The 24,092-nt window shown below is 36.0% G+C and overlaps 1 protein-coding gene across 1 annotated transcript; it reads right to left on the reverse strand.

Annotated features, from left to right (window-relative positions):
- Positions 1-2,518: 2,518 nt before the first annotated feature.
- slc37a2 (solute carrier family 37 member 2) lies at positions 2,519-21,695 on the reverse strand. The gene is made up of 18 exons (XM_061740575.1): positions 21,230-21,695; positions 18,912-18,993; positions 18,117-18,207; positions 16,053-16,131; positions 15,823-15,958; positions 13,226-13,302; positions 10,591-10,757; positions 10,401-10,438; positions 10,171-10,317; positions 8,582-8,672; positions 7,174-7,236; positions 6,276-6,361; positions 5,208-5,256; positions 4,382-4,455; positions 4,196-4,274; positions 3,327-3,424; positions 3,111-3,175; positions 2,519-2,814 (listed from the first exon to the last, which is right to left on the reverse strand). Exons 1-18 carry the CDS (start codon positions 21,286-21,288, stop codon positions 2,799-2,801), a joined length of 1,497 nt encoding a protein of 498 aa, XP_061596559.1. The 5' UTR covers positions 21,289-21,695; the 3' UTR covers positions 2,519-2,798.
- Between the last annotated feature and the right edge of the window lie 2,397 nt (positions 21,696-24,092).

A 24,092-nucleotide genomic window follows, 5' to 3' on the forward strand; every position in this document is an offset into this window, starting at 1 on the left:
TCTGTTTCACCAAGTGAACAGACGGAACGCAAAAAAAAGATGTTAAACTGCTGGAAAGGAACTGGAATTTACCTGGATACCTTAAACAAGGAAGCCAGGGAGCGGTATATGGAGAAAATAATGATTATTAACGGTTTGATCCATATGAAATCACTACTAGTGGAGCTCCGATGAGGATTTACTGCCGCAGTTCTGCACAACCCACGTCTTACTACCTTGTTTAGTGTTTGACAGCTGCTTTGGTAGATGTTTGACTCGCCATGTGTTTCAATAAATTAGTATAATAGTACAACATACAGTACATCTTTTTTATTACTCTTACTTCTCTTTTCTTTTTTTTTTATGCTGAAGAGGCTCCGAGACATGAGCAATATTTTTGTTTTCCTCGTGAGATTATTTTTTTCTTCTGCAGCTACAAATAGAGTTAATATTTTTTCCTCAACAAACTAGTTTTATCTGCAGATTGGGGTTATGTATGTATGTATTCTGTATCATCCGGAGCTGAGATAGTTCTGCCCTTCAATTAGAGACCTGTAATTGCGTTTTTTTTCGTCATCGGACGCCAGGCGATCAATAAAATATTATTGGATACCTAAAATTAAACAAAACATACACAGGTAATATTTAATTGTGCAGACATGCCTCGTAAGGAGAGGAGGTGGAGAGAGCTATATTACAGTGTTTAATCATACACTCCCTTATCTCCCTATTCCTCTATTCTTTCCTGCTTATCGCTCAAACAAATCATTATTTATGATAATACTAATAATAATACTGATAAATAAATATTTATGATAGATACCTTCATTATTTATGGAAGGCCACTGTCTAACATCATCAATCCAGCTATAATGATGCTGTAGAGCGTCAGGTTACAATAACAGCGCTGCGGTGGCAGATTGACACCTGCCACCGCAGCAATGGCGCCGCCGCAAGATGGCAGCGCACACAAACCGGTCGCCGGATTCGTCTATAGTCACATTTCTTTCAGTCAGATCTCAGCAATTCCCTTCCACGCAACTTCTTGTAACTCTTTTATAAATGTGCAGTTTTTAAGATTACTTAGGAGACACTATTTTTAGCTGCACATTTAGTGCACATTTTAGTATTTTTTAAAAGTACTGTGCCTTCTTAAATTAATAAATAAATTAAAAAAAGTAAAATACAGAATAACACCAGACTTTTCCTTGAAATATGCACCGCTTTTTATAATACTGACCACTTCTTGAGGTATTAATGACACGACTGTGATGTTCTTTGGGTAAAACAGCACATTACACTACTGTTCATACCAGCTAGTCTAGGGGGGAGTCAGACATTTACCTCCACTTATGGAGATGAAGGTGGGGACTTTGGATCCTCCTCTCTAATCTGGGATTGGTGTACAAACCCGCAAATCTAACAGTTCACCGAATAACTTTTTCCAACAAAGGAAGAATGTGAAGATGAATGTTGATACCATTTTTTTCCCACTTCTAACATTCTTAAGCCCAGAAATAGATGTTTTAATTTTAGTTTTTCCCCTGTGTAATATGTTCCGTTTAATCTGGATGTGTAAATGTGAGGAAGTGTTAACCTCTCGAGTCAAAGTCAGACCACATTTATTGTTTGGCCGTGTAATAATCTTTTTTTTTCTATACTTTTTACATTGTATGTTTTATTTTATTAAAATGTTTTGCAGTGGTATGAAACTCTTGACTTAATCAAATAAAATCAACCACTTTAAACACATTATATTAAATTGCAGTAGATTATTTCTAACGTAGTTTATAAAGGGTTGTGACTGCAGCTACATCGGCAATGTCTGATCTCGCAGTTATGATCTCGGATGAGTCTCAGGGAGTCAGTCTGGAAATCAGACCGTTTACAGTTGTTTTCCAGAATTTGTATGATGAAAAAGTAGATTTAAAACCCCATTGCAACATTTTTTTTTTTAATGGACTATTTTTGACAGTTGACGTGCATGACGCATAATCATACTGGCCTCAAACTTCTTATTTTTAATTAAATCTTTTTTACAAGTTGCAGGAGGAATTAAAGATGCTCCTAACCACATTTTAGTGTTAAATATTTATATAATACAGATAAATGTTGATTAAGGGAGGCAAATATTTCCCTTGGAAGGTCAAAACAACATAGGCTGCACAAAAACAGCACTTCTTAGATTAAGCCTAAAATTCTCTAAATCCGGTCAAATTGGCTTATATGAAGCTAAATCATCTCTGCTAATGGGGCAAGACAAATTTTATTGACTAGAATTCTTTAAACCGCCAAAATAGTCTAGCCACCCGATAAAAAGTGAGTCCAATTGTCTTAAAAGCCCCCACACACATTCTTTGAAATTAGACGTTGCGGTGTCTCTCCGTCAGCAGCTGTATTTTTCCTCAAATCCACAAGGTTAGCAAAACTGAAATTAGTGTATAATTTGTTTGGGCTGATCTGAACAGAATCTCATGGTATTGTTTAGACCGATAAATGCTCATAAGGAAACAGAGAAAAAACATCAGATTCAGAAAACTCATAGGGCATATATACAGTTTAATGATAAAAGAATATTAAAACAAACAATTTAAAATGGGCAGATTAGTCATAAAAAAGCATTTTGATCTTTATAAAGACACATTTATCTCTGTTTTACAATAAAAAGGCTTCAATCGTCAGGTTAGTGCCTAGTCCCTTGAACATACATTTTCATTTCCAAAATGAGAAGTAGTTGTCCACTGTACGGCTGTCGGCGGGTGGTTTGCACATGGATTCCTTTCTGCGTGTTTGGTTTCCGGTTGGATTGGATGAAACTTTCAGATGTCTTTGAACCTGCAATAAAAAGTCAGTGGTGTTGGTGCTGTCCAGCAAAAATATGATTAAATGTCAACAACTGCGTTTTTTACTTTAATATCAACTGGTGTTAGAAAGTCTATATTTTGTGAACCATTTTGTTTTTTTAAGGATTAAAAAACATGTCCAAGCCTGGATATGCTCATTAACAGAGAATATTATTTCTGATTGGAGCCACAACCTTCTGCAATGACTAAATTCGTTAGTGTTATTTTTAAAAGATAAATTTTACATTATTTTCAGCATAAAACCAGTGTTGTCATGATGACACTCACCCCCTGACTCGGGGGGCACGTCCACACCAGCCCTGAATTTCCTTGTACACCAGCCTGGTCAAAAACTGAAAAACAAACCATTCGTCAACTCAAGTGCTTTTTCAAAACGACATGTTCAGTTTTGAAGACAACTTAATGCAAAGAAAATGTAAGCTTTAGATGAAAACTTCAAGAGATGCTAAAAATGTGATTGATTAGATAAAGTGTTGCTCTGACCAGGCAGGCCAAGATGTCTGCAGAGATGAGCATGTAGAAGACGTTGTTCCAGCCGGTGGGAGAGATCAAACCGGCAAACAGGGGACCCAATGCGGCACCTAAACATCACACGGAAAACTATTTGTTCAACTGGTCAACCAGCTTTCCTCGGTTAAATCTTTATACTCTAGTTTTTCCTTTCTCCTAAACACAATTCCATCCAATTGTTTCCATCTTCCATTTCAGGACTTTCCATTTTTAGCAGAATTTAATTCATTTTTTTCTTTTTAACCACAATGATGTGTAGCTTTTCTTATCATTTCAGTGCTCCAAAACTTGCATCTAAATTCCTCCATTCACCCCTTAAAAATTATGTCTATACTTTGCATGTGAAACTGTCAAATGCATCATGTTTGCCACCTCCACAGAACCCCATAAAGATGCAGGAGAGGGCTGACTTTTTTTATCTTCTTCTAATTATTAAGTTGCAAATAATCGTGCAACAGTTGAAGCACATGTCATTGTTTTGGCTTGTCTACTTTACTGTCATGTGTCAATGGCAAGGTTTAGGAAATCAAAAAAGCATATAGTTGGGGTTATGTATACAAATTACATACTAAAGTTTAGAAACCAAAAAAACATGGGTTAAATGAGCCATAATGTCACGTGAAGACTGGTCCATGCAAAATGTTTTGCAACATACATTTTTTTATTGAGATGTTTCTACATTATTCTTTATTAAAAACGGCAGCTGCTACACATTGTGGATTGAGACTGGGCTTGATGAGCAGAATTATGAGACAAAATTATGAATGCTTCCATCAATTATATTTAATGAAAACAGGAACCTAACCATAAAAAATGTTGCAGTTCAGACACTCTTTACATACCTATTGATCCAGTCCCGTCAATAATTGCAGTCACAGTTGATAATGCTCTGGAGTTCCCTCTGAGACTCTCATGTGTTCCCTGTTTAAACAAAGACACCGTTGTGTCAGTGAGAGCAGATTTTTTTTAGCCCCTATAAATGCTAAAGACATTAAGCATGAGATTTCCCATGACGCTTCAGGTCTTACGAGGTCGGCAGACACCGCAGTTGTGATGAGGGCATACGGTCCGTTCACCAGGCCTCCACACAACAGCAGCATACCTACATATCAAGGTAAAAAAGAAATATGAATATTAGAAAAAAATTGTTTCAACTGTTTAAAAATAGACCTACTTTAATGAAACCTAATATAACTGCATGACTCAGTCTACCGTAATGATTGATATTTTCAGTTCAAACTGGGTTCAAGTCTTGACAGTAAATATATGTGTGATTAAATGGGGGTTTACTCTTTTTTTTATTTTTTTATTTTTGGGGGAGGGGGCTTTTTCTGACAATCCAGCATGCTGCTCTAAATTATTACCATGAAGCAGACATGTGATGAATCAATCAATCAAGAAGTCACTCGCTGAGCTTCTCACTATCACATGATCAATTTCCAGATGTCAAAATTAAGGCACAGTCTTATCAAAGATGTTCTTGTTGTTTGATATCCCTCTTTACTTATTTCTGCGGCTAAAGTCCCTGAACATGGAACATTGCTGCATTATTATGCAAGAAGTCCTGACAGTGAAAAAGTCCCTTGTCTTTCAGTTTACACAAAATATTGGATAAAAACGTGGCATGTGTCGACTATAAGCCGCCATCTGTGTTTAGATTCCCTCTTGATATCATAAACTTGGAGCAATGTCTCTATGTTACCAATTTCCAACTCAGAGTTTTGATCAGCAATCTCTGACAAAACATGAGATCTGAGCAAAACGTAACCTCTATGACAAGGTATGATATTAAAAAAAAAAAAAAAAACTAACTATGAAACTGAAATAAAAATCAAGATAACAAGGAAGTCTTACCAACTGTAGTGCCCAGGCTCCTTTGTCCAATGTAATTATAGAGGTAAAGCTGGAACAAGAGCAAATCATTGTCAAGCCAGGAGCACACAAACAAATAATGAAAATATATTTAACATTATCTTCAAATTGTCCCAAACGTATGCACATGCCACACTTGTTTGAATAAACTGAAGCTTTTAACTATGGACTATATGGCAAAGTATTCAAACACTGACAAATGCTCTTCAATTAGTTAAGTTCAGTTAAAATTGTTGAAATTTCATGAACTAGTAGACTATAGTATTCTGCAAATTATGTTTAAAGCTCATAAAAAAAACTTTACCAATCAACATTCAGAAAAGATTTGAAAAAAGAGAAAGCAAGTATAACTTAAAAGGAACAGAGATTTTTTAAAAACCAAGATGCAGTACAAAAGTGATGGAACGTTGTGTTTCTGTGAAAGGAATCACTTTATGGAATAATCTGAATAAAGAAAACAAAGAATCCAAATCAAACATTACATTCAAAAGAACAATTAAAGCCTGTATGTTAAGTAAATATAATGAAATATGTTAGTTTAAGTTTGATTGACATACCCATAGACGGCGGTAATTTTATTTATTTTTTTAGTTTTTTTATTTCACTTCGTTTTTGTTGTTTTTTTTTATTTTTAATTTATGTTATTTGTGAAGTTATTTCTTGGAAAAAGGGGCAGATCAGATAAGATTCTTCTTCTTTCTGCTCCCTTTTCATTCACAATTTAAGGACATTTGCATTGAATTGTTTTATTTTTTTTTTATGAAATAAAGAATAAAAAAAAAAAAAGTTCTGATGAGAAGAACAATAATTAAAAAAAAAAAAAAAAAAAAAAGAAAACATCCGAGTTTCAAATTAATATTAAATATTCTATTAGCCAAAGAAGTTTTGGTTTTGGTTGAGACGAACGTAATGACAACATTAATTGATATGTAAAGTGTAAGAAACAACCAACTCACCATATTTCAAAACATGTCAACTGGAATTATTCAACTGGCTAATCTCTGTCTTAACAGTAACTCCCATATTTAGCGATGTGTTAACAACACGTACCATGGGGGCAGCCATAATCAACATGACGCCGCAGGTTGTTGCTCTCCCACCGGTGTAGTCGGACACGAGACCCGCCATGATGCCTCCTGTGGACACAAAGGTCATTCAATTCGAGTGAGATGTTCACGGCAGCTTTAGCGAAACTGGTGAATAACAACTTCAGGAGAATAATCCATACGGGACAAGCATTAGAAATTGGTGTGAGGCTGATTAGATCATTCTTTATAGCAGTTATAAAAGTGTGAAGTCAAAGCTGGCAGACACAGCTTTCATTTAGATTCATGACATTGTGACGAGCCCCCCTGTTCCCTGGCTGCAGGTGATAAGATGTCCTCTCAAGGCTGCAGAATCCAATAAATGTTATCAAGATATATAGTTTTGACTGAGTGTATTACATAATAACAACTAAAAACACTTAATTGAAAGTAAAATTGAGATTTTACAACATTGATATTTTGGAGTTAAATTCCAAAAAAAAAAAAAAAAAGATCTAGAATTTGAAAAAGAAAAAAGTAAGCAGTTTGGAGCAATAAATTTGATTTATTTTTATATCCTAAATTCAGGATGAAAAGAGAATAAAGGTTTACATCAGAGGATACAACAATCCTTCAGAGTTTTGAGAAAGGAAACTATACTTCAGGAATTTCAAGAAAGGAACAGAAAAGAGAACTTCAGACTGTATTTTTTATTAAGTTTTTTCTAATCTCTATTTCAAAGTAAACTTCACTTAATAAGATAATTACTTACTCATTAACTGAAAATCAGTATGAATTATGTGTGCAGAGAACTAAAATGAAGATGTATAATTAAGAAGTATTTATTTTGGATTTTGAACGTTGAAAAGAAAGACTAAATCAGATTGAAGGAAAGGCAACCTATCGAGACTGTGGAAGCTTACCCAAGATTCCTCCGACATCGAATAACGTTGACATGTCTCCTGCTTGTTTTGCATCAAAATGTGCTGAGGAAAAAATAGGGGATACAAGTATTAGCCATAAATCATGTGATTAAAGCTATGAAGTTTGTCTTACACAGTCACTAATATTTTCTTGCACCACCTTCAGCTTTGATTACAGCACACAAATCACCTACTTTAATGAGTTTATGTAATGTCGTACATTAATTTCAGTGCAGAGCTGCATTCATTAATCACAGAGGTATTGTGTTTATGTTGAGGGAGACAAAACATGCTCATGTTCTCTGAACCACTTCTATTTAAGGCCAATGAATCCTGGCGCTGTCACCTTTCAATTGACTCGTTCCACCAGTACAGAATAAGAAGGAAAAAATAGCAATTGATAGAAAAACGTGTTACTTGATGATCTTTCAGTTAGGGCTGGGCGATTTTGGACAAAATTAAATCCTGATATTTTTCTCTGAAAACCCGATTTTTGATTTCGATTTCTTTGGTAAAACTACAAAAGACAATGGAATAAATTGTTTCAAATATTTTATCTTTATTTTTAAAGAAAAATAGCAAACAAATTTCCTTATTGGGAATGAAGTGCAATTGAAAGATACTTAATCCTCCTTGAGTTTAGTAAAGTGACAACATTTATAATTTTCTTGACCAAACAAAGATGACTAGACGAGCTCTGTCTGTAATGTAGCCAGCTGCAAAAAAGGAAAATCGATTTTCCGATTTTACTTTTTTTAACAACGTCTTGATTAATAAATCCGATTTAGATTTAAAATCGATTAATCGCACAGCCCTACTTTCAGTGTAATCAGTTAGTCATCTAATAATATCTTCTGGGCACATAACATCCCTCAGCTAAGACCTGACCGACTGAATAACCCCAGACCATAATACCACCCCCACAGGTTTGTTATAGGTGCATCACTTAATCCGCCGCTCTTCTAAATCTGATGCACCTACCACTCTGGAAGAGGGAGATCTGGACTGATCAGACAACATGACCTTTTTTCCATTGATCCAGAGTCCGATCCTTAAACTCTCTAGCAAGCTTAAGCCAACTTTGTATTGATTAGCCTTAGTGATAAAGTGCTTTTCTGGTAGCTACATAACCAGCTATCACCAATACTTTGACTTCTTTTCCCATTGTCCACGTGGAAATGCTCTGAATTTCACTATTAAACAGTTGTATTGTTGAATTTCTTCAATTCAATTTCAAAGTTTAAGAGAGTTTTTTTTACCTAATGGCGTTTCTGATTTGTGTGTGAGGGTTCTCCGGTATGTTCAACACTTCTTTACCCAATTTCCCGATCCTTAGTTACATTATTTGCTTGATGCTTGTGTATTTTCCCTCATTGGATACTTTAAAGAGTGTGTATTAATTACTGACCGACATTGGAGATGTAGAGAGGGAGCCAGTACAGGAACGTGTAGCTGACCAGCTTGGCAAACAGCAGACAGAGAGAGAATTCCACCACTCCCTGCATGAGACACAAAATGTCATGGAAACCACTGCACAGATGAGGACTGTCCTAGTAATATGGCACAAACATGCAAATGGACACAGACTGTACGGTTTGACTCGTCAGCAGCAGCAGCAGCACTGTGAGAGATATGACTGTTCAGGCCTTTAAATATCATGTAAAAGACTAGCCACTGTTCGGACTCATTTCTACTAGCCGCCTCCTCATTCTTAGCTGTCTCTGACTCCTAATTTCATATCTGTACTGCTCAATAGTACAGCTGATTTACTAACTAGCTTCTCTATATGGACAGTGTATTACAAAAAGGTCAAAACCCACTGATACTTCTGCAATAATGATCATTATAATAAACTCTTTTGACAATCGCTTGAAAAGGCATCTTGTTCATGGACTATTTCGGTTTCATTGTGGATGACTAAATCCTGTACAGTCTCCCTAATCTGCAGGGATTGACATGAGCAGCCAGCAGTTCCTTGATGTTGTATTTATTCTATTTCCCAGAACAAATCTCCTGATGGACAGGGGTCGTGTCACTCATAAGCTGCATGCAGCTATGTCATTATTTACATTATTACACAATCCAGCCTCAACACACTACACATATTGCTTTGTTTCAGGCTCAACTTGCTTAAAAGAATAACCTTTTGTTAAACTGGGATGGCTTTTTGATCATGACCTGGACCGCTTAGCATTTTGGACACACTCAGATAGACCACTGTTTTTGCTGCATGTCTGAAAGAAGTACAAAATACCAACTCTAGGACCAGCTCATCCATCCTTGTAAAACCCAATGAATATGTTCAATAAAGACAGAGCCTGACGAAGCATGCAGTACTAGCTCTTAGATCCAATATGCCATAATACAATCCTGCTTCCAACTACTGATTATTCAAATTAAAGTAGGAACTAATTTACTCTTTAACCGACTTAAGATAGAGTTTTATCCAACGGGTTAAACAAAGTGAAAACTGAATTGGAAACTGTCATTAATACAAACATACTGTATATTGTAATAAGATGACCGAACATAATCCAACCACAACTTCTCATGGTATCATGAATGTGTCTTTTTTCACAAGAGACACTTAACGAAGCACATGTGTTAAAATAACATTTACAAATGGCCCCTTTCTGTTCAAGCAACCTACAGTATTAAGGTGGGATGTGTGTAGTACCATGACACTAAAAATAAAGCTGCAGGGGATTTGATTCTGAGAAACAATGTTAAGATAAAAACACAACTCAATTAATTTCAATTTCGTCAAAATAAATAAGACCATTGCGAACACTTTGGTTGTCATCCTTCAAAAGACCACCAGATGAAGCTGAAGTGAACATTTTTGTAGTTATCTTTAGTATTATAGATCTTTAGACAAAGATATTTGTACATTCAAAGTGAACAGAGCCACAGAAATGTTTGCTCGACACAACTGATTTGAAACCGAATCAAGGTAGCCTGAAATTCCTGTTCTTAAAAACAGCCGTCTCCACTTACAGGTATACTGAGGGCCCCGCAGAAACTTATGGCCTCAGCATGTTCCTCTACAATCTCATGAGCTTCTGTGGAGACAGCGCCGTTGTTGATGGGTCGGTTGGATGAGTTCTGCAGGAGCGGCTCCGTCTCGCCGTGCTCCTGATCGCTCTGGCAAACACAAACGCGGCTGTGAGCTGAAGTTGTCAAGCTATTGTGAAAAACAATGGGATGAATATTCCAGTTAAACTCACGTGATGCTGAGGAGGAGAGCAGTTCACGTCTTCTGGTTCTGAAACAGAGGGGGAGAAGATGAGACACTTAAACCTAAATATGGGAAAAACACAACACGTTAATATGATTTTGAGTTGTTTTATTTATCTCAGTCCATGCCAATGGTTACAAATCTGTGTGTGTTTGTTCGTACGACGAGCAGGAACTGACTTTCAACGAGAAAGAAGAAGCACAGGACCCCGGTGCAGGCGATGACGATGCCAGGGACGATGAAAGACATCCCCCACTCCGAGGAGACGAAGACTCCCGCAATGAGAGACCCCAGTATGTTTCCCACTGAAGTGTGGGAGTTCCACACGCCCATGATGAATCCACGCCTGATAACACAAAAAGCAATAAGCGTTTAATCTTCATCCTGCAGCTTCTGTCGTGGGAGGATAAGAAATAAAAGCCATTGATTAAAAAGTGATGAGTTTGGATTCTAACAGCTCCTGAAAAGTTTTTTTTTTAAAGACATTTCATTACCTGTTTAATTATGTTTGCAAGTAACACATTACATAAGAGACTTAATCAGTCATCAGCCAGGGAGTAATTGGCTTTTTCTCCAGTAACATTTAAGACTGGTGCAAAAGTTTGTGTAAAGATTGGAGCTCTAGTCAAGATGTGTCTGGTTCCATCCAAAGATCAATAATGTGACCAAAATAATCTCCAGAGTTTAATTAAACAAAAACAAAACAAGTCCTTCTATTTAATTTGTACACTGACTGAAATGTAAAAACCATACCAACTCGTATTGGGTGGAGGTTGTGCTGAAATAGTAACAGTTTACTTATCAGCGTGTGTTTGCGTCATGTTATTTCTGAGAAACAATTGAATTCCTCGGCCCCCCCAGACATGGAAACGCTGCACTTTTCCTCTCCCCTCAGCACAGCCTCGAGTCCTGCTCAAACCCACCACATTTTATAGGTGGAAGGCTTTTGAGTGTTTCCTGTTTCGTTAGATTTGAGAGATTATAACATAATTCAACACCTTCAAGCTTTTGCCGAGAATCATAAGATCATGTAGTAATGTGTTCATTTAAAGAAAACATGGTATATTGGACCATCAGAAGCTTGGTCTGAACTAAATGCTGCTAATTACACACACTCAGTACTCGAGTTGAGGGGGGATGACATCCCCCCCTGAAATAAAAACGGTCAAAATTATCCCCCCTGTAAAACTGCCACCCCCCCTTTCCATCCCTTATGTTATTTCATCAATGAATGTGGTTTTACTGCTATTTCAACATTTAGAGTCATCACCAGAAAAATAACACCAGAAAAATAACTTATTTGACAATTTTCACCTGTTTCAAGTAAATTTTCACTTGAAATAAGTAGGAAAATCTGCCAGTGGGACAAGATTTATCTTCTTATTACAAGCAAAAAAATCTTGTTCCACTGGCAGATTTTTCTACTTATTTCAAGTGAAAATCTACTTGAAACAGGTGAACATTTTTGTTTTTTCCAGTGATGAGTCTTGTTTTAAGTGTAATGAGATTTTTTTTACTAAAATGAGACATTTTAACTAGAAATAAGACAAATATTCTTGTTAAGATTTTTAGTTTTTGCAGTGATCCATTTTACTTATCCTGTGAAGGACAGAGTCATATTGATAAGTTCAGAAAACTGTTTTTTATTGTTGTGTTTTGATGTATTTGATTTAAGCCCAGTGGATATTTAAAGCTTACAGAAGGCTGCATTTAACTGCTGCTATGTCATTCCTGCAGTATTTCTGCAGGTGTTTTGGTCAGTGCTATTATTTGTAATATATTATATTATTTGTAATCAGCACAAATTATCTGTCCCCATATGATAAAATCCACCATCCCCCCTGATTTTTTTTTTACAACTCGAGTACTGCACACACTGTGTGGGAGAAGTCAGCTTGTGATGCTTTATTTAGAAAAATTAGCTGGATTCTTTAAGCCATTCTTAAGTCCGGTACCCTGCCAGCTTGATTTGTAATTTGTAAGCGTATGCAGCCCAGCCTCAGCTGAACGCTAAAATAGGCTTGGCACATGTCTAAAACAAAGCAGAGCATCGCATCGCTTCTGGGATGCTCTGCGGTGCGTCTGGTGGGATAACTCATTGTCTACAGTAGTTGCAATTCACATAAGCTGGTGAGGAGCAGCCAGAATGCAGCACTTCCATGCTTGAGGGAAAACACGGTGTTGAGAGATTATATACATTTTGACACAGCCAGCTGAGTTTAAAGGAAGCATAAATAATTTGTGGGTTTTCTGATTAGTTTTTAAAATTCTGAGTTAGAGTAAAATTATATCTTACAACAAAAAAAATATTAAAGGATTACTTAATAACAAAAAAACATTATGCTTTTGCAACCCTGCTTGTTTCCTTCTTCCTATATTCTCTGCAATTGGAGTTTGGAGTTTTTGAAAGTATCTCAGAAAATAAAATGTATACTCAGCTACCATGATACCTGATAATTGTAACCTGACTTTTTAAGATGGAACATTTTGTTTGTTTATTCAAACATTAAACATAATCTACAACTATAAACCAGCTACTGAAAAGCTGAGACACATCAACGTATTATCACTAACAAAATGAAGTATTCTCTCTTTATCTGTCGTTTATCTGTCTACTGTGATTGCAGTTCTACTTCAGAAAGAACCAGTTCAACCAGTTTTGTCAGGGCTCTACACTTTAACACACTTTAAGATGTAGTCCATCTCTGATGGAAAACCATGGGATGTCCAAAAGTAGCAAATGTGTGTTTCAGCAGACTAAAAAAAAAAACAAACTAATGCTGCATAGTCAGCATGACAGGCCCATGTACTCACTTCCCCTTTCCAAACCAGTTGCCGATACAAGACACCACAGATGGCCAGCCGGTGGTCTGCATGAGGCCATTCATGACCTGCAGAGAGAGAAACCGGTACATCTTATTTTAACAAATCATAACACTGCTGCAACCATACCAACCCAAGCACATTAAAAGAGGAATGTTAGATCAGTAAGAAAATCAAACATACTGCAAATAAGCCCAGACACATCATATGACTCAGGGCTCCATCATATGAGCATGTGTGAGTAAAAGCTCAGTAAAGAACATGACATTTCTATGTTGTTTTTTCCAGAGAATCAGATTTCTGTTCTGACCCACAAGGTTTAAAAGGACTGTTCGTCCATACAATAAATGAGCACATTCGTGAAGGTGACTAGCAGGTTCTTGAGTCTTTAAAAAGTCTAAACGCTAAATCTTCAGTGTTTTCATTTCTCAGCTATTATTTCACCAAACTCTGCAGAACGCCTGTTCAAAGGTTTAGATTGGTATGTATAGCATGCATGGTATTTCCTCAGGGAGTCATGTGTTGAGTCACCTTCAGGCATTGAGGTAACACTAATAGCTTCATCAGTCTGTTAAAGTGTAACATGGACTCACTCAGACATTGGTCACTAGTCGTGTTTCTGTTACACTTTTGTGCAAAAGAAAATTGGATCTCAGACTGTTTGATAAAAGGTAGCGCTGCAGGGGGTCGGTGTTTCCATTGAACAGTGTTTTTCAAATAAGCATTAGTCTTGTTGTTCTTGTCCTGCAAGAGTTCTCTTCAAAATATCTTAAGTCTTTGACAAAGTATTGCGATTGCCACTATTGTTGTCAGAATAGAATAGTCAGATGATCGTTCAGATGATTATTCAGAGCTAAAGCCTTGAAGTAATGTATAATGACTAAGTGGTGTTACAGGCCAACTACATTGTATTAATGAAGCCAAAAACAGCTAGAAACTAGATTTTGATGACTTTACATTGACCAGTTACATCACATCCAGCGCTGCCAGAGATGTGGAAATTTGCAAAACGCGTTTCCATTACACTGAATAATAAGTAGATTATCGAATCGCCTGAAAAACTCCCTCCTGGAAGCAAAAAAAGGTTTATTCAGTATTTGGGAGTTTTTTTTTGTTTTTTTTTTTTTACTTAGTGTTGTTTCCATTACAGGATTCCGTTTTCGATATTTGTTTTTGCGGATATCTCAGGGTAATGGAAACACAACTACTTTAACATTACTCTTCAGATAAAGTATCGTTCAGATAAAGATGTGAACGTGACGGAGATGAGCATGTGATATTTGTCATTTGTGTGAGATTGTACCGATAACTCTTGTGAGATGCATCACTAAGTTACTGATAGAGTTAAATATTTCTCACAATATTATATCAAGTTTTGTTATATATATTTAAAAAGTAAGTGGGGTGACAAGTTAGTCAACCAGCAAACAATTAAAAGACCGAGCTGACTGTATTTGTAACTTGTCAAAAGGAAAATTCAGCATGTCATGCTTTTGTTTGAAATTTTGCAACGTTTCCATTTTATAATAAAAATTTTATTTCCAAACCAAGCCTTGGGTGACTACAAGACTTCAATTTGTGCTCCTGAAAAAAAGCAAAAAGCAAAATAACCATTTGGAAAGGAAAAAAATCTGTCTGCAACTGGTTGCTTCACTTGTTTCTGAGCAAGCATTTTTTTCCCTCTCACATGCAAGTAGGTGTGGTTAGTGGAGTTATAAAGAAAAAAAAAAAAAAAAAAAAAAAGAAGTGAAAGAAAACTCTCACAAAGACGCATTTATGTCCACAGTTAAAGCAACATTCCCACTGCGATGAGCCACTAATGAAACCTGACTGGCGTGTACTTGTGTGGCTTTGGTCAGCACAAAACAGCTCATTTGATCACCCCGTTTCCCTTTTTTCATTCCAACAGAGCTGAAAGCACATTTTCTGCCTGCTCTGATGGGTGAGATATTACTTGTAGCAATTCAAACTTTCTTTGATTTTGTAGATGGATAAATGACCAATCTCTCACTGTTGAAACTTACAGTACATTATTAAGGAAATGATTTAACTTTTTAACAACTACACTAAATTACAATACTGAGTAAAAAACTACATTTTAAAAACATTTAGAAAATGGTTTTCTGGTGAACTGGTGACCTGTCTGTAGTAAACTGGGAAAGGCTCCAGCAGTCCCAATGACCCCAAATAAGGATAAATGGATGGTTTCCAATTGATTTGTGCTCAAATATGAATAAATATATGAACTTTACTGTGCTGACGGACAGCATTTATGCATTGTTTGAAATGAATACAAAACTTGTTGTTTTAAACATAGTTGGTTCACAAAATCAAGCATTGAACATATTTTCTTCCCCCTAAAAATGTCTACATCTAGTAGATTTTTTTTAATTTCACTATTCCTGCTACAGCTTCCCCACTGGTAGTCTAATTCTGTTATATTGTACTTCCTGTTGATTGTGTTTAGAAGTTAACATACAGCCACGTGTTTTCATGTTAGTAGTTTACAATAGCTGAAAGTTGACATTAAAACAAGACACTGTCACACTACTAGAACCCAGACAACACAATGATTTGCGTGTGTGTACCTGGACAAAGGCGTAGTACCCTAATGAGTGTATTTTCCAGTAAAACCCGAGTCCAAAAAGACACGTAAACAATCCGCTCATCACCATCCCGAAACTCAGGTAATACCTCAAAGGAAGTCGCTCTCCAAAAATCCCACTGTGAACACAGGAAATGGTTTTCTGGTCAGTATAAAGCAAAATACTGCAAGATGGAACTAAAACACAGTCAGTCAACGACAGCACATACGAACCTGAAAAACATGCCGATGGCATAGGCAATGAGGAAGGAGTTATCCAAGACCCCAAACAGGGTCTGATAGTTGTCCTGGTCTGGAGAGAACACACAGATAAACGCAGATTAGATTAAAAACCATCAAGCTATTCATTTTGATCACTTACTTCGCAAAAAAATGTTAACTTTTATTTTGGAAGAACGATTCCCCTCCATCTTATAAGACTTTCATAGACCAAATCACAGCATTTCTACCATTAGGGGGTTGTAGGCGAGATTTGGCATGTGTGCACAAAAGAAAATTGTAAGACCTACTGTCATTAAGGATGTTTCTGATTGCCTTTCTTTTGTGAAATAAAAAGATATTGGGAAAAAAAAAAAAAAAACACCAAGCTGAATTTTATGAGACACCTGGATCTGGACTGCTTCCTTTAACAAACTACGATCTGAGCAACAACTAAACAGCATATTCAGTTTCAATTAAAAATAGGGTGATGGTCTCTGTGGGGAACGTGCTTTTTGAGTGCTTATCAAATTATGAACGCTTTTTTTCATTATCAACTATTGTTGTACATCATCAATTCCTCAGTGGGGTCCCACTCACGAATAAGGCAACTGATGCATGCAAAGCTAGGAGTGTTTCAGACAATCTGAAGTGGTGTGTGTGGTCTTATCCAGTGGTGTGTGTGGTAGTGGTGATTTGTACAAAAAGATTGTATAATGATTTTCTGGAACAAGAACCAAAAAAACAAGCTAAATCCAACATACACTGCTGATCCTGTGTGTTTGTGTTGCTGCCTGGATACAAAGAGTCACACTTCAGCTCAAGGCTACGGAGCTAAAGCACAAATCTTTTCATCTCACTTTCACCCTGATCTTATTTTAACCAGAGGTGGTGATTCACATCACCACCGCTTCAATGATTTCTTGAGGATACCTTCTTCTTGCTGCTATTTTTTTGATTACTAGGCCATGCCTTTGGAGTAATATAATAACATTTCTACTGAAGGGGTGATGTTAAAAGACATTTCAGGTAATGGGCGTAAATTGTAATGACATATTAGATGATGAAAGGAATTAAAGTTTAAATGCTAACAGGTACATGTTAGGCCAGAGACACTAACTGCATCTTATTGTAATAAAATATACTGCATACTTTACTTTTTAAAACCTAGAGAGACCTCAAGCAGCTTAAACATAACAGCAGCATGTTTCAAGTAGTGTAACATTGCACACATATGTAGTTGGTGCTAGTATGTTTAATGATATAAGCTACTAATTGATGACTATATTTGCTGGCAAAAATTGTGTTGAGTTTAACTGAGTAAATCAATCAGTTGCTGAAGCGCGGCCGAGATCAGAACCAAATCCCCAAACCCTGGTGCAAACGAGGAACCATCACACATGTTCACAGCCTGCGCATGACAGACACAGCGAGAGAAAGCCATGCAAGCTGCACATTTCTTAATAAATCTCCCTTATTCTCAAACTCTGATTACCTGGAAAAAAGTAACATTTGCAAGATGTTTATTTGTACTTCTTTACACTGACGATCAATAAGCAATCCCAGGAAAAGCATTATCTCTTCTAACTAAAGACAACATATAGAGAAGTGGGCGGGAACAGCTATGAAATGATAAAACAAGGAAAAAGAAAATCCGATTCTGTTCAATCCGCCGTCAGTTTCCAGTCTTCGTCGCCTTGTACAACAAATAATTGATGAACTTTTACTTTCATTTGACCTTCTCTCTGTCCCTTATGCCATACATTCAATCAGATTTACTTTGAGACGGAAACGGCCACCTGAAGAGATCGTTCTAACTATAGATGCCATTCTAATACAACAGGTTGTGAGTTTTCTGTGGATAAAATTAACATTTTTTACTATTCCAGTTTGTGAAGAGAAAAATCTAAATGTCTCTGATATATGAGTGAATGGTGAATATGGATTTCATGCTTCAAAGATTTGCCTGTTTTGCCATTATTCAAGCGTTGTTACAAATGTTAACATATTCTGCCTCTCATTATCTACCATCACCCAAGTATCCATAGCGACAGCAATGACAGCAAGAAAAGAACTTACCAAAGGGCACCCAGTCACACCAGGTAGCATTATTGGTAATGTTGAGGTCTGCTGGTCGAACGGCTGTGGAACAGTTTCTGTGCAGCTCACTCTGATCAGACAGAATGACAAAAAAGAGAACAGGTTCAATTAATCAGTCATAATTTCATAATGTGAATTTTTAATTACTTTTAATATTTACTCCCACTGTATAGTGCAAATAATGGTGTTTTTCAGCAATTACCAGAATTCTGGCAGCCAGTGAGACGCATTTAGCATCAAAAGCGTATAATATATTGCATCTTCTGTGCAGATTAAAAATTATCCATGAAAAAGTTTAGTTTATCATTTAAAGATGCCTTATTACTATGTATAAAATAGTCCAGGTGATATTGACTTAACTACGGTATATTTAACAAATTCAGAAAAGTCCAAAATAGATGTAACAATCTTATCTGAAATTTTATTTTGATATGTTCAGCTAATTTAGCAAAAAATAATAAATCTTTCTGAGTTATAATTGAGTTATCTGCATAGCAAAGCACAGATTTGACATAAGATATTTTTATTGTGCATGTCCTTTCAAATATATTGAGAAAATACACAGAAACTTAAATGATGTTGAAGGTATTTGGCTCTCTTTTATCTAAATTCCATGTTTCATTAAAATGCTTGAATCTTTGGTTGAGATGCCTCAAGTGGATTTGGTTCAAATAAAGGCATAGGAACAGAATAAGATTACACAGAATAAGTCACCGGCTTTTCCTATTAATTTCAAAAAAATAAATAAAATCAAATATGAGTTTTTCCAGTCACCTTAACGATGCTGATAGGTTTCCGTGACAGATGGTAGGCTGTGTAGAAGATGAATGTGAGGAAAAGAATAAAACCACGATACCTGCAAAGAAACATTAAAAATCAATTAATATTTCAATCTTTACTTCCAAATTGTAAAAAGACAAAATTATGAGAAGGACATGAAAATCATAAAAACAATAAAAGAAGTCCATTAATTATCACAAATTACATAAGAAACTGTATTAAACAATTGGAGAGCTTTGTGTGTTTTGATGACATGACTGCCATTACAGACTGTCCTGGATCAACTGTTTACGTTATTAACTTCATCTGTGTTTGAACAAGACTTATTTGCAGCTAGAAGTCAAGTAACCGCTAAATAAATACTGATAAAGTGTGTAACCATGAATTACAAGCATGACATTTGCAGGACAAAGGTGATGGTTTTAAGCTTCTTCCACTTCAGTTTTTAATTCACAAAATAATAATCTCATGACTTTACAGATTTATCTGTGAGTGTTTGAAAGAAACACAAAACCATTAAAAGAGCTACACTTTGACCTGACATAACTGGTAATAAATAGTATGATTACATAATATAATATAGCATATATCAGCCAAAACTCATTTCACATCATGTACTTTTCTGAAAAAAAGTACATTCATTGTACAGACAGTTTTTATGTTGGTACATTGTAACTGTTGCTAAAGTTGAAGATTTAAGTACGTCTTCAGAACTATCCGATATGTCCGCAAAATCTAAATATCGAACCCACAAAGACACAACGGTGCTGATTTTCATAAGAATTGCACAGATATGTATAAAAGATCATAATAAGCACTTTGTTTATCACACACCCAAATGAAATGATGCCAGGGAGAGGGCCTTCTTTACTTCATCCATACTGTATATTATTATCACGTAGACTCGAAACATGGCACTCCATTGTGAGAGACTTACAATTATTATCATCACCAATTCATTACTCTGATGTTTCAAAGAAGATTGTTGCACATATTGCTTTAAGTATTATTGTAGGGTTAAGAAAGTGTATAAATGGATAAGAGTTTGGCCTGAATAAAATATTTAGTTAGTACAATTTCCAAGACGCATACACCTTTAATATCTACTTCATGGTTCTCTCTCCCTCTCTTATCTTGTTTTCTTGCTTTGCAACGCAAAATTGACACTCATGCCCTGTGATATTAACCTTGTAGGGTTTTGTAATTTTGATTATATTTGAGATGGAACCGAACTGATCAAATATCACATCGGGGGCCAAAACAAAATTAATTGAACCAATATTGGATTGATAACACCAATCTTAAAAATTGCAGTCAAATTCAAATCTTGAAGCTACTGCAGTTGAAAAAGCTCTACTTGATGCATCATGTTCAATTGGAGAATTGTTAGTTTTTACTTATTTAAAGGATTAGGTAATAAAGATGATTTTTCTGGGGGAGTTGTTGAAAATATTCAATTAAATAATGAAAACCATACATCAATAATGATCATCTGAAGATATGTTGGGAAAAATACCCTATTGCTCATAAATTGTAATCATTTTGTTTTCAGAAACAATCTTTATTTCCACTTTTCATTATAATCATGTCATAAGAGGTGAAAAAAGGTTTTATTCCAACCTCATGGGCAACCCAGTATTTACTAAAAAGATAAATAAATGGCATATCAGCTTATGCAAGCCCCTTTTAAGTGCTATATTATACAAATCAAATGACGAATCCTTAAGTACAAAAACTAATTTGAAGATTGCTTGTGCAAATGTTCTTTTGTTTCGTTTTATGGTTGATATTTTGCAGGCGGTTTCGGTGCTGTTGTTTATAAAGGGAGGAACATCCGGGTGCTGAATGTTCGCAGAAACTCAGCCAAACAAAAGAGATAGAAATACAAAAGAAACCCATTACTACTACTTAACATCTGCACACAAAACCCGTAAAAAACACCGATATTTATATAACGAAGAAACCTTGTCTGGGTGAACCCTATAAATGTGAGATTTGCCTGTATCGACACCTTAAAGATCAATCCGTGCGTCGATAAAAGAAGAAACATACTTTAAAAGGGGATACAGATACAGATAACCCACCTAAAACAATCAGTAATTACACGTTTCTAGAAGTGTAATGCAGTGTAATAAATGTGGTAATGATAAAACACTGTAGTTTGACCGACCTTAACTTACAAAACGCAAATGTTTATATATTGATGTGATTAAGTCAATCATTTACAGCAGGCAGATACGTTAACACACACATGTAAAGCAGCAGCAGCAGCTGTTGTGGAGAACAATACAGGAAAAAGGAGCTAAACTCACCAACTATCCCGAGAAAAGGAAGTGATCAGTCTGATCCCGGGAGCCAGAGGAGACTTCATTTTCGATTAAAGCTTTAGTGGAACAGGAGAATAGTCAGCAGCTGCTCCCAGACATGTCGGGGTCCTGGGGTCGGTGTGTTCGAGGCTATCTCGGGGTACCAGGGGCTCCAGCAGCGGCGGGTCCTGCGGGTGAATGCAGCCGGGGGGGAGAGACTATCTGCGGGACGGGAGCGGCGGCGCGGCGTCTCCAGGGGAAGGAAATCCCGTCAGCATCCAACACAGCCCCATAGTGCGCCCTTAAGGTTATATAGCTTACCAGAAAGTGCCAGCCTACCTCTACGACACGGTGTTAAAACACACACAGCTCACACAGGGCGCCGGTTATGAATAGACGCGTGTTGTTATTAATACTCGTTTCCATAAGGTTTTCCAGGAGGGAGCCGGCGACGGCGCGACGTACGGCGGCGGTGACGTCACGGTGTGACGCGGCCGGGGGGCGGGGCTTAGGTTTACAGTGTAAAGACCAGTACAGAAAATCAGGGGGGATGGTGGATTTTATCATATGGGGACAGATAATTTGTGCTGATTACAAATAATATAATATATTACAAATAATAGCACTGACCAAAACACCTGCAGAAATACTGCAGGAATGACATAGCAGCAGTTAAATGCAGCCTTCTGTAAGCTTTAAATATCCACTGGGCTTACATCAAATACATCAAAACACAACAATAAAAAACAGTTTTCTGAACTTATCAATATGCCTCTGTCCTTCACAGGATAAGTAAAATGGATCACTGCAAAAACTCAAAATCTTAACAAGAATATTTGTTTTAATTTTAGTAAAAAAAAAAATCTCATTACACTTAAAACAAGACTCATCACTGAAAAAAACAACAATTTTCACCTGTTTCAAGTAGATTTTCACTTAAAATAAGTAGAAAAATCTGCCAGTGGAACAAGATTTTTTTGCTTGTAATAAGAAGATAAATCTTGTCCCACTGGCAGATTTTCCTACTTATTTCAAGTGAAAATTTACTTGAAACAGGTGAAAATTGTCAAATAAGTTATTTTTCTGGTGATGACTAAATGTTGAAATAGCAGTAAAACCACATTCATTGATGAAATGACATAAGGGATGGAAAGGGGGGGTAGCAGTTTTACTGATTTTGACCGTTTTTATTTCAGGGGGGATGTCATCCCCCCTCATCTCGAGTACTGATAAAGAACCTCTCAAAGCTTTAACTAAAGCCTGAATTATGGTTCTGCGTTAAATCAACGCGTACCCTATGCCGTAGGCTCTGCATTGGTGTAACGCGAAACCATAAATCAGCCTTAATGCTGCAAATGAGACCTTCAACTTCTACAAAAAAAAAAAAAGATTTCATATTTGTAGCAAGAAATTTATTCCAGATTTAATTAAAAACTGTTTCTTCAAAGCAGGTTTGATGACAATATGTTATTAAGTCTAAGTCATAAGTATGGTGGCCTCTATAGTCATTCAAAATTCATTTAGTACCATGACATGTAAACTTCTCATACAATTGTAGTCAGAATAATGAAATTAATGAGTTTTGTAAAAAAACGTATTTTCTAGACTCACTAACTTAATTCACAAGAGTACTCCAGAGGAAAAGTATTGCTGCATAATATCACCTTTTATGGGGAGCACCGAGAAGTGCAGTTAGTATCCTTTTAATCCAGAGAAGATCATTACAGGTAAATGTAAAAGAGCAAAAGTATCTTATTTCAATATGTTGAAAGTGGCCGACTGTAAATTTTCATGAAGTCGAACTTCATTGTCGCCATTATTAATTATATAGATCTTGTATGCGCAAGTTTAAATACTGTTAACCTCCATCACTGCAACTTAAATATAGGTAGGACAAAGCACAATATTTGTGGCTGAAAGCTCAAAGCAACATAATATGCTAATATTCAAGTATAATATTCCCCAAAACTGTGAAAAAAAAGACTTCTAGTTACATGTGCAGATTTAACATGACAAGAAAATCTCAGTTATCAACTAGTGATTCTGTTGTAATAGACGCTATATAAATAAAATTGAATTAAATTGATAGTCATAACTAACCTATGACATGATGGGTACATGCCACAAAGAATTATCACAGATCTGCAGTTAAAGGGGGAAAAATATTGTTTAAGGTATTTGTAAGTCAGAACTAGGAAAAGCTTATAAAAAGCAGTGGGTGGGCATGTATTCATTTTAAGGGTCACAATAAACAATACAATGTATCAAGAAAAAAATACTGAGCCCTTTAATGTAATTTTTACTTTTTTCCAAAACATTATGTAATCTTATTTCCTCTTTATCCAATAAACTTTAAGTTTTAATCCCATTGAATATCTGGGCTTTGGGTTTTATTTGTCCATGTTAGTTATATTTGTGAGAATTACATAATTATAAAGCAGTAAATTACCAAAATGAAATTAAATTTGATGTTCACTGTGACCTGACTAAATCCAACATCTCCTTAGATATTAAATCAGATAAAATATTTGAAACCCTCTATATTTTTTAAAAATGGATAGAGTCCCTGCAGTTATAATATGTAGAACCCCATACAGCATTTAAACAAAGATTTAAATGCTTTATCTCTAAAAACATTTTTCATGACAACCTAAATCTAATATGGTACCCTGGAAGAACACCAACATTGTGTATATTAGATCATACTTGTTATAGTATAATCAAACAGATGTCATAATTTATTTTTATTATCATTGATAATAACAATCAAATAATTGAACCAGGTCAACATGACTAACAGAACTTTCTAATAAATCCCATTAAAATAGCACCAATCCTCAAATATACACAAGTACTGAATCCTCTATTA

This window comes from Cololabis saira, chromosome 14 (assembly GCF_033807715.1).
Source record: "Cololabis saira isolate AMF1-May2022 chromosome 14, fColSai1.1, whole genome shotgun sequence".
In the NCBI taxonomy this organism is placed as follows: Eukaryota; Metazoa; Chordata; class Actinopteri; order Beloniformes; family Belonidae; genus Cololabis; species Cololabis saira.